The sequence below is a fragment of the Poromitra crassiceps genome (genome assembly GCF_964638095.1).
Source record: "Poromitra crassiceps genome assembly, chromosome: 30".
NCBI lineage: Eukaryota > Metazoa > Chordata > Actinopteri > Beryciformes > Melamphaidae > Poromitra > Poromitra crassiceps.
The window spans coordinates 14,858,817-14,875,283 of NC_139652.1; the positions used below are offsets into that span (position 1 = coordinate 14,858,817).

Below are 16,467 nucleotides of genomic sequence, written 5' to 3' on the forward strand. Positions count from 1 at the left end.
TTCATCAGTGATGTCTTAAGAGCAGAAAAAAACATGGAATGCACTACCATCAGATCTTAACTCATTCACCTCATTAATACCTCATTGATCTGAATCAGGAGTGCTGCTGGTGGAATTTAACCAATAGAATGGCTGGGATGGAAATAGTGGTTTGGGACCCACTGACACAGAAAAATACAGGGTTGTCTTGATGTTTTTCTAGAGCTGAATATAGCTAGATTTGATTTGATATGATATGATTTGATTTGATTTGATTTGTGCCTTTTTATTTCTCATCTGTTTTGATAGATAGACCGTGTTATGAACATTTAATCTGTTTTCATAGATAGACTGTCTTATGAACATTTCATCTGTTTTCATAGATAGACTGTCTTATGGACATTTCATCTGTTTTCATAGATAGACTGTCTTATGGACATTTCATCTGTTTTCATAGATAGACCGTGTTATGGACATTTCCAAGAAGTTCTTCTTGCAGCCTGATGAGCTGAAGCTGCCCTTCAGCAGAAAGAGCTTTGCCAACAATCCAAACCATGGCTGGGTGTCCTCTGAGACTGAGAGGTAGGCTGGGTGTCCTCTGAGACTGAGAGGTAGGCTGGGTGTCAGAAACCTGACACAGCACCCAGTTCTTACCTGCACAATGTACTGCACACATAGGCATATTTCACATTTATATTGATTATTGAATAACTATATTTGCAGGTTGAATCCACATCAGCCGGGAGACTTAAAGGAGGCGTTCAACACAGCTTCTCTCCGCACTGACATAGTAATGACGCACCAAGCCACAGTTTGCTGTCATACTTTTCATTCATTTAGTCTAATTACATAGCAGGGAGTTGTCCTGAGCTAAACCACCTTTATGGTGGCTGTAGTCTGTAGATGATCAGTTTCATATCAGGGTGTCAAAGTGCAAAAATTCTTTCTGTTGCAGACAGAAAGGTATTTATCTGATAAGTCTTGTCTTGTCTTGTCTTGTCTTCTCCTCTTGTCTCCTCTCCTCTTGTCTCCTCTTCTCTTGTCTCCTCTTCTCCTCTCCTCTTGTCTCCTCTTCTCTTCTCTCCTCTCCTCTTGTCTCCTCTCCTCTTGTCTCCTCTCCTCTTCTCTCCTCTCCTCTTGTCTCCTCTCCTCTTGTCTCCTCTTCTCTCCTCTTCTCTTCTCTCCTCTCCTCTTCTCTCCTCTCCTCTTGTCTCCTCTCCTCTTGTCTCCTCTTCTCTCCTCTTCTCTCATCTCCTCTTCTCTCCTCTCCTCTTGTCTCCTCTCCTCTTGTCTCCTCTTCTCTTCTCTCCTCTCCTCTTGTATCCTCTCCTCTTGTCTCCTCTCCTCTTCTCTCCTCTTCTCTTCTCTTCTCTCCTCTCCTCTTGTCTCCTCTTCTCACCTCTCCTTTTCTCTCCTCTCCTCTTCTCTTCTCTCCTCTTCTCTCCTCTCCTCTTGTCTCCTCTTCTCTCCTCTTCTCTTCTCTCCTCTCCTCTTGTCTCCTCTCCTCTTGTCTCCTCTTCTCTTCTCTCCTCTCCTCTTGTCTCCTCTCCTCTTCTCTCCTCTTCTCTTGTCTCCTCTCCTCTTGTCTCCTCTTCTCTTCTCTCCTCTTCTCTTGTCTCCTCTCCTCTTCTCTCCTCTTCTCTTCTCTCCTCTCCTCTTGTCTCCTCTTCTCTTGTCTCCTCTTCTCCTCTCCTCTTGTCTCCTCTCCTCTTCTCCTCTCTCCTCTTGTCTCCTCTTCTCTCCTCTTCTCTTCTCTCCTCTCCTCTTCTCTTCTCTCCTCTTGTCTCCTCTCCTCTTGTCTCCTCTTCTCTTGTCTCCTCTTCTCCTCTCCTCTTCTCTCCTCTTCTGCTCTTCTCTTCTCTTCTCTTCTCTTCTCTTCTCTTCTCTCCTCTTGTCTCCTCTCCTCTTGTCTCCTCTCCTCTTGTCTTCTCTCTCCTCTCCTCTTGTCTCCTCTCCTCTCTTCTCTCCTCTTGTCTTCTCTCTCCTCTCCTCTTGTCTCCTCTCTCCTCTCCTCTTCTCTTCTCTTGTAGAAATGGCCGTCGTCTGGTGCTGTGGCAGGTTTCCAGGAGGTCCAGAAGTCTTTCTTCCTGCGCTGTAAGGAGCTGTCTCTGCGGGTGCTGAGGGTGATAGCCCACAGTCTGGCTCTGGACCCTCAGGTGTTCCTCGGCACACACCGCTTCATAGGGAGTACGTACCACTCACTGCACACCGCTTCATAGGGAGTACGTACCACTCACTGCTGCTGTTGAACAACAGTATAATAATAACCATTAAGAGGGAAGCCCAGTATTAGAGAGACTGTCTTTCAACCAGACTGCCTGGGTTCAAGCCCCCGTGGCAGCAAGTATTCGCCATGCGGAAGTGCCTTTGAGCAAGGGACTGAATCCCTTCCAAACAATTGTAGTAAATGTAGGCCAGTCCTTTAGGCCAGTGATTCTCAAAGTTTTTCATGTTGTGACGGCACGGTGGCTCAGTGGTTAGCACTGTTGCCTCACAGCAAGAAGGTCCCGGGTTCGAATCCCGGTCCGTCCCAGGTCCTTTCTGTGTGGAGTTTGCATGTTCTCCCCGTGTTCGTGTGGGTTTTCTCCGGGTGCTCCGGTTTCCTCCCACCATCATCAAAGAAAGACATGTACAGTATGTTAGGGTTAAAGCCTAAACATGGTCGTCCGTCCGCCTCGAATTGGAGCCGTCTCGCCGTCTGGCGGCGCCAGCGAGCCCTACATGCTCGGACGCCACTACGCCCTCCCTCCTCCCACCCTCCCTCCTCCTGTGGAAGCTCCGTGTGAAAATGGCGGAGATTGTGTGCCAGGCAGTCTGAATGAAATTGAATGTAACGTTCCCAATTCTATGTATTAAATTCTAAAAAACGACCCTCAACATTTGGGAAGGCTAAGCCACACAACTAGTTTGTTATAATCTAACGTCATGCTTTGAAAGGCGACTTTACGACGATGAGCCAAGGCAACGGCCAGTCACAACTCTCCTGCAGCTGACGTCACGCACGTATCGTCGGCGCTGAGTCACATTTTCGAGCAGCCCCCGTCAGCCGACGGCGCCCCCTCCCCGTAGGACGGGGCTCCACCCGCCGTCCTACGGGGAGGGCGGGGTGAGGCTCTGACGGACGACCATGTTTAGGCCTTTAATACTCCTGTCAGTGCCCCTGACCAAGGCACTGGCAAAAGAACTGGAGTTGGTCTCCGGGCGCTGCACTGCAGCTGCCCACTGCTCCTAGTTCTAGGAAGGTTCCTAGTAGAGGATGGGTCAAATGCAGCAGATGAATTTCCCCATGGGGATAAATAAAGGATAACTTAACTTAACTTATATCAAGGATCCCTCATTTAGTCCACATTCGGGCCACGGACCCCCATTTGATGAGATTTTGTTTCTCTGACTCAAATCTGAGAATATTTGTATCACTAGATATGATTATGTCCAGAATCCCATAACGGTCTGTATTGTAGGTAGAGAGATAACAGTGAAACACTTATTCTTCTACATTCTTTAATTGTGATCACTTCTTGTAAATGAATTAAGCTTAACACTTCATTAATGTGCTGGGGACCCCCTAAAAGCCCCTGAAGGACCCCTGCTGGTCCCTGGACCCCACATTGAGGACCACTGTCTGATTGACAGTGGACCTCTGATTGAGATTGAGATTGTACTGATTGAGGAATATGAATGGCAGCAGTAACATGGGACAGTGTGTTGTGTTGTGTCCTCCTGCAGCGGATGAGAACGGCACCACGCGGCGCTCCCTCTACTACCCCCCAGTAGACAGTGAGAAGGTGAAGGTGGGCCAGCTGCGGTGCGGAGAGCATTCAGACTACGGCAGCATCACGCTGGTGTTTCAGAGCCAGGAGGGAGGCCTGCAGGTAACACCACAGGGACACAACGCACAGGCAAAGGTACAGAAGGACGGGGGGACAACCAGAGGGACGTAAGTGACATTTTACTTTTATAGGAGAGACAAAACCAAAAAATGACCATACATTGTCCTGACTTTGTTTATTAAATTCAGTCTTTCATATGACAACATGTGGATGACAATATACTTAATCAACAATATTTTGACATGAATTGAAATAAATGTTTTTCTACTGTATCTTTTTAAGTGCACTTACGCCGACGCAAATTGTTCAGTGTTAGGTCTTTTGCTTTTTGATTAATAACTCTGGATTGGTTTATAAATTGCGTGCTCTTTTATCAGTAGTAAGAGCTTTCATTTGATATACGTATATAACTCACTTTCGCCCCAAAATGTCACTTACCCCTTGGTTGGAATTTTTATGTCACCTAATGATACACAGTGACCTCACCGCTAACAAATTTCAGTTTTCCATGAAGTAAAAGTAATGAGACTTTGATATAAAAATACATTTATAATTTTTGGGGGGACAACTCATTTAATTTCAGTGTGACTTTAAAATCAACGTTTCCCAGAGTGAATGCTTGGCCGTTTTGACATTTTGTTACTAGTTGAATCAATCTTCAGGGCTGTAACAGGCCTCTGACACCTGTTCTCCTCCAGGTCCTCAGCCGCACAGGTGACTACATCTCCGTTCCCAGCATACCCGGAACAGTCCTGATCAACATCGCTGACCTGCTGCAGCGCTGGACCAGCGACCAGCTCATCTCTGCGGTCAGTGAGGGAGATGCATATTTGTGTCGCAACCACACGACAGAGTTTAAGTAGATTCAAAAAATGCCTCCTCCATTACATGTGCAGTCTCCAGCCCTTTCTTTTTCACCTGACAGCGAGGAGTTTCACCGGCAGGACATAGCGTATGGGAGGATCATGCTATTCCCCCAGTTCCCCTCCCCCTGAACATGCACCCAGACTGACCAGAGGAGGCACTAGTGCAGCGACCAGGACTCATACCCCACCGGCTTCCCACCAACAACAGACACGGCCAATTGTGTCTGTAGGAACGTCTGGCCAAGCCGGAGGTACCGCTGCCGGGAATCGAACCCGGGTCTCCGCGGTGGTAGGAGGGTGTGTTTACCTCTACACTACCCAGACGCCCCACAATGTTTTTTTTTAAACCTTTATAATTTGAATTGAACAGTGTTACAGACATATTACAAGCTACAAGAGACATTTTACAAAAAGCACAAAGCTATCTCCAAGGATTACACTCAACAAAGAACTGTTCAAGGCTTCACAGCTCTTCTTTTCTGCTTTCAAGGTTTTTCGCCCAGGTGCTGTAATAATGTAATTTCTGATTTCTACATTTGCATGTACTGTATTTAATATTGCTATTATCCCTCAGTGCATCAGTGTTTCCATGCGTCCGCTTCAATCTTTCATCAGATGCTGTTGTTTGAGCGCTTTACATTGTTCAATTAGGTAACCTACAAAACAGGAGTCCGCCATCTTATTATGCAAAGGAACCACTTGTGATGTCGTCACTTACTGACCTACCTGCAGGTCAAAACATTAATTATAACGTAGCCCTCATCTTAACCCCAGTGTTAAACCTAGATGACAAATTCATTTATTTGCATTCTCAATGATTTGTGTAGATTGTGCTTTTTGACTAACTATAGTATAATCCTATACAACATTTTAGAAGGATACAGTATAATAATCACAGCAAATCTGTAAGAACTGTATACATGCCATATTCTAGGAAAATTATACCATGGAAGATAAAACAAAAATACTATATCACATTTGAGTACCACAGACACATTTCTGTACTGCAAATCCCTATAGGAATAGGAGATACAAAAAATAAACTTTGAGTACAATAGTCATATTATAAGAGCCTATAGAAATATGATAGGCATAATATATCATTAAGAAGAGAGAACGTGAAAGCCTCTTATTGCAGTTTTCCCCTCTCCTCCAGGTCCACAGGGTTTTGCTGCCCCCTGCTGGCGACTGCAGTACTCGTCAGTCACTGGCTTTCTTCGTGCAGCCGGATGACGAAGCTCTGGTGACCTGCTGCGATGGCTCCAACAAATACCCTCCGGTCAAAGCGGGCGCCTACCTCATCGAGCGCTTCAACCACTCGTACGGGCGCAAGTGAATTTACATCCATAGAGCCCCATCCATATACATTCAAACTGCTGTTGTAGGTCAGTTTGCTATAGTTAATTTAGTTCAAGTCTAAAAACACCATAGGCCTGTCAAATCATCACCTGAAGTCCATCATGCAGTATCTCTAAAACATAGATGATTCAGATCGGAGATGTTTATCTTTTAGACAACAAAGGACTCATATGATCATCTTTTATCTTTTTTTTTTTGCATTCTTACTTTGTTAGAAGTCATGTTTTTTCCCCAATTGCTGAATATTTCACTTTGGATCCAAGCACTTCAATTTTATCTTTAATACAGATGAATTAATGTTTAGCTTTTAGTTTTTTAGTTTTTAATATTTCCAAATGTGCGTTGAATATGACTGTGTGTGTGCAATAGAGAATAGGCTACTTCATGAGCCGGTATGTATAATGAAACAAAACACAGAAGCGTGCAAGCTCTTTCACTTTAATGTCCGCATTGAAAACCTTGAACAACAGTGTGGGTTTTTGTGCGAAAATAAATAAAAACAACCAACTTTTTGAAAATAGATCAGTAATTCAGCTTCGTATCCTCATCCCATCTCTTATCTACTGTATGAATTTATAATGAACACATTTGTCAACAGATGGATGATTCCTCTGTTCATTTGGGGTGATGTAGACTGTGTGGAGAATTAAATAGGTCGATGATATTCCATCACATGAAAAATGTTGCACATTTGGACACATACACACACTGTAAATTCACAACCACTTCAGAATCCATACAATCATTACTCTAACACCAGCTAAATTATATTAAATTAAAATAAAACATTTAAATAATATAATGTAAAACTGACTCTAAACCAAATATTTTTCAATGTTCTTCAAATATCTGCTCCAAAAATGCGGCAATAGCTAGACAATAAATATCTCACCATTATCTAACCTTGTGTCAAAACAGAGAGGTAAAGATGAACACAATGGAAAGATGCAAACCAGTGGCTTTAAATCGAAGACTTATGAGACAAGGTTTTATCTTTACTCTCATATCAAAGTAAATGTGCCAAAACGCTATTACCACATAAAGAATGTAAGGAGCACTTCATTCATTAGCAAGCAGCATTACATCAACTGTAGAACACTGTTGCTGACATTCATTTTTATCAGAAGTCATCAGCTCTTTTTACCACAGCGCTGGGCCAGCAGGGCCCGCCGGGGTCAGAAGATGGCAAGGTCAGGACACCCACTCATGGATGTTTAGTGAGGCTAGGGAATAAGGGTCATAGCCAGGGATAGGAAGGTCATATATGGGGATATGAGTGGTGGGGGCAAGGGGGGGGGGGGGGGGGGGGTAGGGGAAAGGGGCCGTAGCTAGGGATAGGAAGGTGGTAAAGAGTCATGGTTCGAGGTATGGGAAGGGGGTTTGTGGGTGGTGGGAGCGGGCGTGGTGCCATAAAGCCGAATGGCCACACCACGGCGCCACAGGCTTAAAGGTTTGTTACCTGAACAAAATGTTCAAACAGTTTTCTCCAAGAGACCATACATCACTGACAATAAACTACAGTGCTTACAAAACAAAACATTCACTTATCCAGCCAAAGCACTTCCGATGGAGAACAGAATCCTACTTGTGATAAAGGAGCAAAATGGCAGAAACAAAGAGTGGATTATCCACCAGCTCCACTTTTCAACTTTTGTTTATGCAGCTTGATGAGAACTGGCACAAAATTTGAAGCCCCAAAATATTTTCTTACTCTATGTGCCTGAAATGCTGCCTGTTTAGATGTCTTTTTGGCAAGTGTGTTGTTTGTTTTGAATAGAAAGTGAGGAAAGTGGATGAATTGAAGGACGAACACACATACACACAGCTGTGTGTGGCCTGCTAAGAGTGTGGCACTTGCTGCTGGTGACCGGAGGGCAGCGGTTGACCGTTTCCTGGTGGAACGGGCAGCTCTTCTCCTGTAGGGTGCCATGCTACGGACGCTCCAGAATCTGCAACAGGGAGATCAATCAATCAAAAATACTGTCTTCATTCATACCTCAGTTCAAGGCAATCGAGTTCATAAACAAGACACCACAATATAATGTACAATCATTCCTACACATAAGGACAGGACGAAAACAAGCTATAAAATAGACATAAAATAAAGATAAGGAAAGAAATAATGGCTAGGCTTCAATATAATATATAGTGCCTTTCTCAGTAATACTTAGGATACTTACTTATAAACAATTTAAATAAAAACTTATGGATAGAAATGTATGATCCGATGAAGTTCAACGACTTCAAGATTCAGAGAGAAACTTGGCTGTACGTCCCGATGGTGGACTACAGCCAGCATTGCTCCCCTAAAGTAGCACAACAGTACCAGCGCTATGCATAACCATTTAAAGCTACACCCGCTTATGGCTGCCACGAGCAGCAGCAACAAGAACAAAAGTATAGGCAGACGACAATCTGAGAATTCATCTAATGTGTGATCGCCGAGCACAGAAAAAGGAAAATAAAATGTTGTTAGCCATGTTAAATAAACAGAATTGAAGGTATTTAGAGAAGGAAATCACATCTATCTTATCTATAAAAGAGGCAATGTGGGCAATCAATCAATCAATTTTTGTCCCACTGAAGATTTCATAGTGACATTGCTGATGATGACATGATGTCATCAGTGATGTCATAAATCACTGATGATGTCATCAGTGATGTCATACGATGTGAAGTTGTGACATCATCAGTGATGTCATTCATCAGTGATGTCTTAAGAGCAGAAAAAAACATGGAATGCACTACCATCAGATCTTAACTCATTCACCGCCAGTTTAGGACTGCCAATATTTAGCACAGGCCAAAGATTTTCATAATTGTTGGTCATCTTTCAAGACCCACAGTAAATTATCTATTAGCACCAGAGTGATTTGCAATACCTCAAAATGAAGATGTACGTCTCTGGGTTCACCAGGAAAAAAAAAGTGAGCTTTTAGCATGTTCTGTACTCTACTTATAGCCATTTATATACACCCTGTTTTCCCCCAAAATGTCTCTCTGAGAAAAGAAATTGCAGAAAATGGCATTTATGTATTTATGCACACAATCTCATGCAGAACTCGCTCTCAATTCTTTTATTTTGAACTGTATTGACATCAGACATGTAAATATTATTCGTTAGGACACAAATGACAAAAAAAAAATATATATATATATATATATACACATGAAGTGCTTTTTTTTTACATTCAACAATACAGTTTACTCGGTGTGAGTGTGCAGACAGACAGACAGACAGACAGACAGACAGACACACCGACAGACAGACAGACAGACAGACAGACACACACACACACACACGATCCTTTTAGATTTCTAACCCCACATAGGATAAGCAATAACCACGCCCTGTGGCGCTGGGATTGGCCAGGAGCAACACTGGAGGGCACGCAGCCCAGCGATTACATGAACCAACTGAAGAGCTCTTGAGAAAGGACAGCGGGCTGCTCTGACTCCCGCTTCTGCCTTGTGCCTTGCTGTTGTGTGTTTATTTTGCACCCGTCCTCGTCCATGTCTCCCTGTCATATCCTCCCTGTGCTATCTGATCGTTCCCGTTTTCCCCTCGGCTATTCAACACGTCCTCACCGCCCTCGCAAACTGATCGATCATTTCCTCATTCCTCCGATGATCAAACACATCTCTTGATTACTTTCTCCCGTTTTCTCCTGGCTGGCACAGAGGAAGGCGACTCCAGCTCGTGCAGCGCGCCGAGGGCGTTTCAATGGCGTTTCTCCTGTCTGCACAAGGAAGCGTTACCCGTTTTGCTGCTTTTCCTCTTGCTCAATTTCAAAACAACAGCTGCGGTATGTGTTTGATCGCGTGCTGTCGGCTACCCTTTGAAGGCAGGGACCTGTGTCTGTGTCACAGGCTGGGCAAGTGTTTGCTGCAGGCGCTGCACCAATAAAAACAAAAACACGTCAAACACGTCATTGGCGGGGAGGGCTATTTCTGATAACACGTCAAAGACGTCATTGGCGGTGAATGAGTTAAAATGTATACAGATTGCCAACATTTCAAAATTAAATTGAAGGGTTTCTTAACACGTCCACTGCCATTGACGAGTTATCTCGGCTTACAGAATCCGACGGTTCACTGCCAAGGACGAGTTATCTCGGCTTAAAAAAAAAAAAAAAAAATTTGACGGTGGGACGTGGATCAACGCTCCCCACGTCTCCTATAAAAAATATTGGAGTCAGCGAACGTGTACAACCCATTCCACGGACCCACTAAGTGGCGACAGTGCTCTCCACACTAGGAAACGCAGAGCCAAAACTGTAGGGTAACGCGCGAGGAAACCATTCTCTACTGTAAAATGGATTGGCGAAAACGCTTTCATCGCGCATTATCGCGCTGGGAGCTGGCGGTGGGGGATTCCAAAAATAGACTGGGTGGAAAACACTTTGAAACACGCAGCATAAAGCCTAGAATCGCACAAAGCTTCATCAAAGCTCTCAAACCCAAGAAACAAGTGAGCCCTATCCACACTCGCTGCCAGGGAGGGAGGCTGCTCAAACTCGCAGCAGCAGCAGCAGCAGCAGAACACTCGCTTGTGACAAACGCAGGCTGAAAGCCACCAGACACGCCCACGGAGGGAGGAGTTGGAAGCAGAGGGGGGTTTCCTGCTGTTATGGAGGAAATTACTGTTCAAAACTATTGTTTAGATGTCTGACGTCTTACTGATGCCAAAAATGAATGGTTAAAGTGACTGTTCTATCGAATTTCACAAAAAGCCGTTTATCTCAAAATAAATTTCCAGACGCTGAAACCATGCTGTATTCAACTGCTAATGCTTACATAACTACTAACTCTACAAACGAACTCTTTTAGACAGAGAAAGCACACATTCTATTAGTTCTTTTGAGATATTGTGTGTTCACAAAATCTTAGCAGAAAAGAATCCTCGGGTCTTGAAAGATGAGCCAGAATCCTCAAAAAAACCCTCTGGCAGAACCTACCTACAGTAAAAAAAAAAAGGCTGGCAGTGAATGTGTTAAAGGATGGTCAATCATGTGCTCATGTGTAGGGTGGGGAGTGTGTGTAGTATAGTTAATGATGAGCTAATTGACCACTGTGTGTGTGTGTGTGTGTGTGTGTGTGTGTGTGTGTGTGTGTGTGTGTGTGTGTGTGTGCGTGCGCGTGCGTGTTTGCATGCATGATGGCAGTGTGGACGCTTGTGGGGTGAGTGGTGTGTGCGTGTGTATCTTTGTATACTTATTATTTATACCCATGTGCAATTTACTGTGTATTGGATCTAAATTGAGGACGAAGAAGAAGATTTAGTGGATTGATACAAAGCATTATAGCCACACCTGCTTCTCCAGGCAGGGTTTCCGTTATCCACTAATTGCCAGACTTTTACCCTTACAATTAATCAAAGACCGACAAATTAAAATATGTCGGTCACCAAGTCCGGTGAAAATAATCCTCTCAGCACAACTTGAGTTGTATTAAAATAGGCTCAAATTACATTTCCACACAGCTCCTTCTATTAAATAGCCCAAATTAATATTTGTATGTTTAGGGGTTATAGTGTAGGCCAGTGTTTCCCAACCAGGGGTACGTGTACCCCTAGGGGTACTTGAGCAACTTGCAGGGGGTACACGAAAAGTTTAGGGATTACAATTGATTTCCAAAATGATATTCCATGTAATTTCATAAAGCCATCGACTAGATGGTACGTGTGGACCGCAACTCGTTTTTCCCCCGGCAGGTGTCAATTCCATTTTTCTATTCAATTTGCTTTAGTGCCAAAGCACTGTACACTCCTCTGTGAAGAGGTCACGTTCACGTATGTCAAAACTGCACGCAAGCCACCTGTCAGCTAGCAAACATGGACAAATGGCTCAAACGTCCAGTTGCTGTGGCATTGCCCCCAGAACTATCAAAGACAAACTGCTCAAATGACTGATGAAGAGGAGATGAAACTGCTATAGTGGGTGCATCTCTGAATATATATTTTTTTTTTTACTCATAAATAAATAAGCGTAGGCTAAATGTCTTTGTATTAAAAGGGAGTCTTTCCAATTATTTCCATTTAATAATCAGATACTAAAAGTTAGATACTAAAAGTTTAATACAGTATGAGTTTAAGAAGAAAAGAAATAGGAGAATAGGATTGTACCTGCAGTAGGAGGTGATCTGACCTGCACTTCTCCTCGTACAGTGTGTCCTTCAGGAACCTGATCTCGGCCTTCAGCCCCCACTCTCGGCGCTCCAGGGCCTTGATCTCAGCCATCAGGCCGCTCTCTCTGTCCCCAGAGACAGCCTCCTGTTGCTTCACCTGTGGGGAGACTCATTCAGTTTTGGGGGTTCTGCAATAAGAAGCAATAGCGGCTTCCTTGTCCTCATTTCCAGCCAGAGAACATGTCAATCACCAACATGATATTGTACCTGCTGTAGGTGGTCAGCCGACCTGCGCTTCTCCTCGTCCAGTCTGCTCTCCAGGGCCTTGATGTCGGCCAGCAGCCCCCTCTCTCGGCACTCCAGGACCTTGATCTCGGCCATCAGCCCCTTCTCTCTATCCCCAGAGACAGCCTCCTGTTCCTGGGCACTCTTCATCCTGCTCAGCCTCTCAGTTTGCAGCTGCTCCTCCAGCGCAGCCACCTCTCTCTGCATTTCCTCACACCTACACATCCATACATCGCTCTGTCATGCAGCTGGACAGCACCATCACCTTCTCAAACTTTCACGAGGACCATATTTGTTACTTTTAAAGTTGAGCTGAACCCAAAAATGACTTATTTTATTTTAGTTCAAATACCTGGGTATGCAGTGCACCTATTTAATATTGTATGCCAAAAAAAAATCAAATTTCTTTGACATGCTACTATGACCCGCCTTCTCAACCTGTCATCTCAGACAAGTTATGTTTTCAGTCTGAAACGGACTCCGACGCACGCGCCACTATGGGTTCAGTCCGACTTTAAGCAGCAGACATACCGGTTTTGTGTTGTTGTTACCGTCCGTTGCATGTCGCTCTGGTCATGGCGGGCTGTGTCGGCCTGCTCTCTCAGCACCTTCAGCTGGTTGTTGGTTTTAAACAGCATGTTCTCATAATGCTCCACCATCTGAATTCTCTTGTCCCTCTCTGTCATGACAGAAACATGGTGGAAAAGATCAAAGATGTTAAATACAGCATGGCATACGTATGCATAACGTGGAAATATAAGAAATAATTTGAAATTGATCAGAGGACTACTCTAGGGGGATTTTGATTTATTGGATGCCTTGTTGTGACAGTTTGTTGTCCCTTGTTAGCAGATGTCCCAGTGGTGAGTGTCCACTGCCCACTGTCCCTGGAGCTCACCATCTGAATGCTCCTCATTGTGCTGCTGCTGTGAGAGGGTCTGATTAGCCTCGTTCAGCTGCTGCTCCAGCCACGAATTTCTGTCCAGAATTGACCTCACATAGGCCTCTCTCTTCTGGTTGTATGCCAGCCAGTGCCTGTTCTTCTCCTCGGCCTCGGGGGAAGTGAATAGGGGAGTGAGAAGCACATCATGGGGAAAGAAGACAGAAAGATAGGCGCACCAGGGGGGGGGGGGGTGGCTCCACAGCACAGACACTCAGCAAGACACATCCACATTAGGCACACATCTTCACTTTGAGACTAAAGCACAGCCACAAAGCAAGAAGTCAAAAGTAACTAGGGTCATTCAAAATCATCTCATTGAAAGCTTTGATTAGGCAAAGAAGTGTGTCCTGATCATAATGGACCAAAACTAATTGAAGAGAACTTTTCCAGCTCTGTGTAGCAACCATACTTACTTCTTCCAGGTGATGGTTGAAGTCTTTCACTGCATCTGAACGGCAGTCCTGCTATGACACAACAGCTTTATACAGTATGAATAACCCATGACCCAAATCCCACAATTGCAATCAATTGTCCAAACGAACATACATCATACATAATAATAATAACTTTTTATGTTTTGCAAATGATTTGGCAGCCAGTGGGCCCCGCCCCACTGGTTGGGAATGGCTGGCCTAGAGCAGTGATTCCCAAAGTGTGGGCTGTCGCCCCCTGGTGGGCCATGAAGGTACTGCAGATGGGCTGTGAGGCTTGGGCGGTATCTATTTTATCATACCTTCAAACGTTGGGGGGGGGGGGGGGGGGGGAGGGGGGATTGTGTTAAGTGTTTCTTTAGCTCCGCCTTTGACTCTAGGGCTGGGCAAACATTCCAGCCCTCTGTTTGTGCACTTTGTGATGTGCCTCGGTCAGGTATGTGATCAAAAGTATGTTTTTATTTCAAAAGTGAAACAATAAACATTTGCTATTATGCTGGATTATTAATTTGTGCTGCATTTCCCATATGCACAGTTCACAAGTTCTGTTTATGAAATAAAACATATATATAGGGAAATACTTTATCTTAATCTCGTGTGTTGATCAGAGTTGTGATTAAAGGGTTGGGTGGGCTGTGGGAGATTTTCAGTTTTCAAAATGGGCTGCAGCATGGCTGGTCTAGAGATATGACCTGTGACTGTAATGTCACTGTGATGGCCTTGTCACACAGCGCTCTGTATGAGGAAATGTGCTTTTTAAGGAGAACAATATTCTTCCTCTAAATAGTTCCACCCCATATCTTCAGTGCCTACTGCCCAGGTGGGTTATCTCGTCGAAAGGGCCTTTCTCTCTGTGTGGAGTTTGCATGTTCTCCCCGTGCTCCCCCAGGGGGTTCCTCCATATATAACCCCCCCACTAAAAACATGCAGAAGATCAGATCGTCATCGTCATCCGACCAGTGACGACAACATCCGAAGTTGGTCCCCGGGCGCTGTACGAGAAAGCGACCACTGCTCCTGGCCTGCCCCTCGGAGGAAAGGACATGCCTGGATGGGTTAAATGCAGAGGACACTTTTCACCGGCCACCGTCAGCATGAGTGTGTTGTGGCCGCATGCATGTGTTGTGGTGTTCGTGTGACAATAAAAGACGGGGCTTGTCCGTTACGAGAGAGCCTCTCATTGCCAGTTCAAGTGGGTGTAGGAGAAGACCACTTCAAAACAACTGCTGCCACCTAGTGTTGTAAACACTGAAGTTTGTAAGGGGCGAGCTCAATAAACCATACTCTGTAAGCAAGCTGCAATCACTATTCTGCACAATAACCAGTGAATGAAAAGTTTTTCCATCAGAAATCTGGTTTTCTTCCATCAAATTGCTCGAAAGGCACATGGGTGGTTCAATACTATGTTCTTCACAAATAAAATGTATTTGAACTATTGAATTTTGGGTGTTTTATTCAAAATAGTCCTGTTGTCCTCCGGGTCAAATTAACCCGGTCTGGTTTGATTGTTTATGAAAGCACCATGAAGTACATGTATAAATGTTCACCCAATTCTGTGTTGTACCTTGTTACTGTAGCATAGCTGCTAATGATGCCATCAAAATGAAGTCAGTTTTGGAAGTAAAGTTTTGTGACTAGTAAAATCTTAAAATTAGCTATACCCGTTCTTCTATCTCAGTCTGGAGGAGGTGGAGATGTTCCTTGAGCTGCTCCTCCTGCTCCCCTCCTTCCATAATCAGCTGCATCCACAGAGAAGTTATCTCCTCATCTTCGGTTATCAGTTGGCAAGCAACCTCCTGTTTTATTGTTTCAAGAGAGATGATTTTCTGCCAGCAAACACAGAGAAAATAGTGGTTTCACAAAAAGCCTGGCTCTGATCAAACAAACCTTATAGCACTGTGTCACTCTGTGACAGATAATAATGTTATTATGTGGAGGCTAGTTGACGTATGCTGGGTGAAGAACAGAGTAACAGCACACATTAAAGCAAAAAAACAAGAAAATGGGCAGGACCCGACTCCATATCATCCTGGGCCCTGAAGCACTGTGCTGACCAGCTGGCCCCAGTCTCACTCACTGACATCTTTAACATCTCACTGGAGACCTGCCACGTACCAGCTTGCTTCAAAACATCAACCATAATCCCCCTCCCGAAGAAGACCTGTGGTCTGTGGTCATGAAGTCCTTTGAACACCTTTTCCTGTCCTACCTTAAATTCATCACAGACCCACTCCTGGACCCCCTGCAATTCGCCTACAGAGTCAACAGATCTGTAGATGATGCCATAAACATGGGCCTCCCACTACATCCTCACACACCTGCACAATGCAGGAACCTATGTCAGGGTCCTGTTCGTGGACTTTAGCTCGGCCTTTGACACGATCATCCCAGCCCTCTTACAGGACAACTTCTCGCAGCTGGGTGTGCCCGACTCCATTTGCAGAGGGACCACAGACTTCCTGACTGACAGGACGCAGCATGTGAGGCTGGGCAAACATACTACTGAGCTCCTGAGGTTCACGGATGATACCACCCTCATTGGGCTCATCACAGACGGAGACGAGTCCCAATACAGGCAGGAGCCTCACCTACAAGGCCCGAAAACCCCTTCCACCAAAGACCCACAAACCCCACTACCTCCTCCTGAA

At 44.7% G+C, this 16,467-nt stretch overlaps 2 protein-coding genes across 2 annotated transcripts; one reads left to right on the forward strand and one right to left on the reverse strand.

The window, feature by feature from the left end:
- Positions 1-440: 440 nt before the first annotated feature.
- Positions 441-6,193, forward strand: LOC310800314 (uncharacterized protein). The gene is made up of 6 exons (XM_083662905.1): positions 441-561; positions 703-769; positions 2,010-2,166; positions 3,706-3,851; positions 4,508-4,618; positions 5,832-6,193. The coding sequence occupies exons 1-6, from the start codon at positions 449-451 to the stop codon at positions 6,009-6,011; spliced, it is 774 nt and encodes a 257-aa protein (XP_083519031.1). The 5' UTR covers positions 441-448; the 3' UTR covers positions 6,012-6,193.
- Positions 6,194-6,342: 149 nt separating this feature from the next.
- LOC310800418 (uncharacterized protein) lies at positions 6,343-15,000 on the reverse strand (the record flags this gene model as incomplete). The annotated part of the gene is made up of 6 exons (XM_083663017.1): positions 6,343-7,983; positions 12,159-12,317; positions 12,428-12,662; positions 12,977-13,124; positions 13,344-13,497; positions 14,986-15,000. The coding sequence occupies 6 exons, from the start codon at positions 14,998-15,000 to the stop codon at positions 7,966-7,968; spliced, it is 729 nt and encodes a 242-aa protein (XP_083519143.1). The 3' UTR covers positions 6,343-7,965.
- Between the last annotated feature and the right edge of the window lie 1,467 nt (positions 15,001-16,467).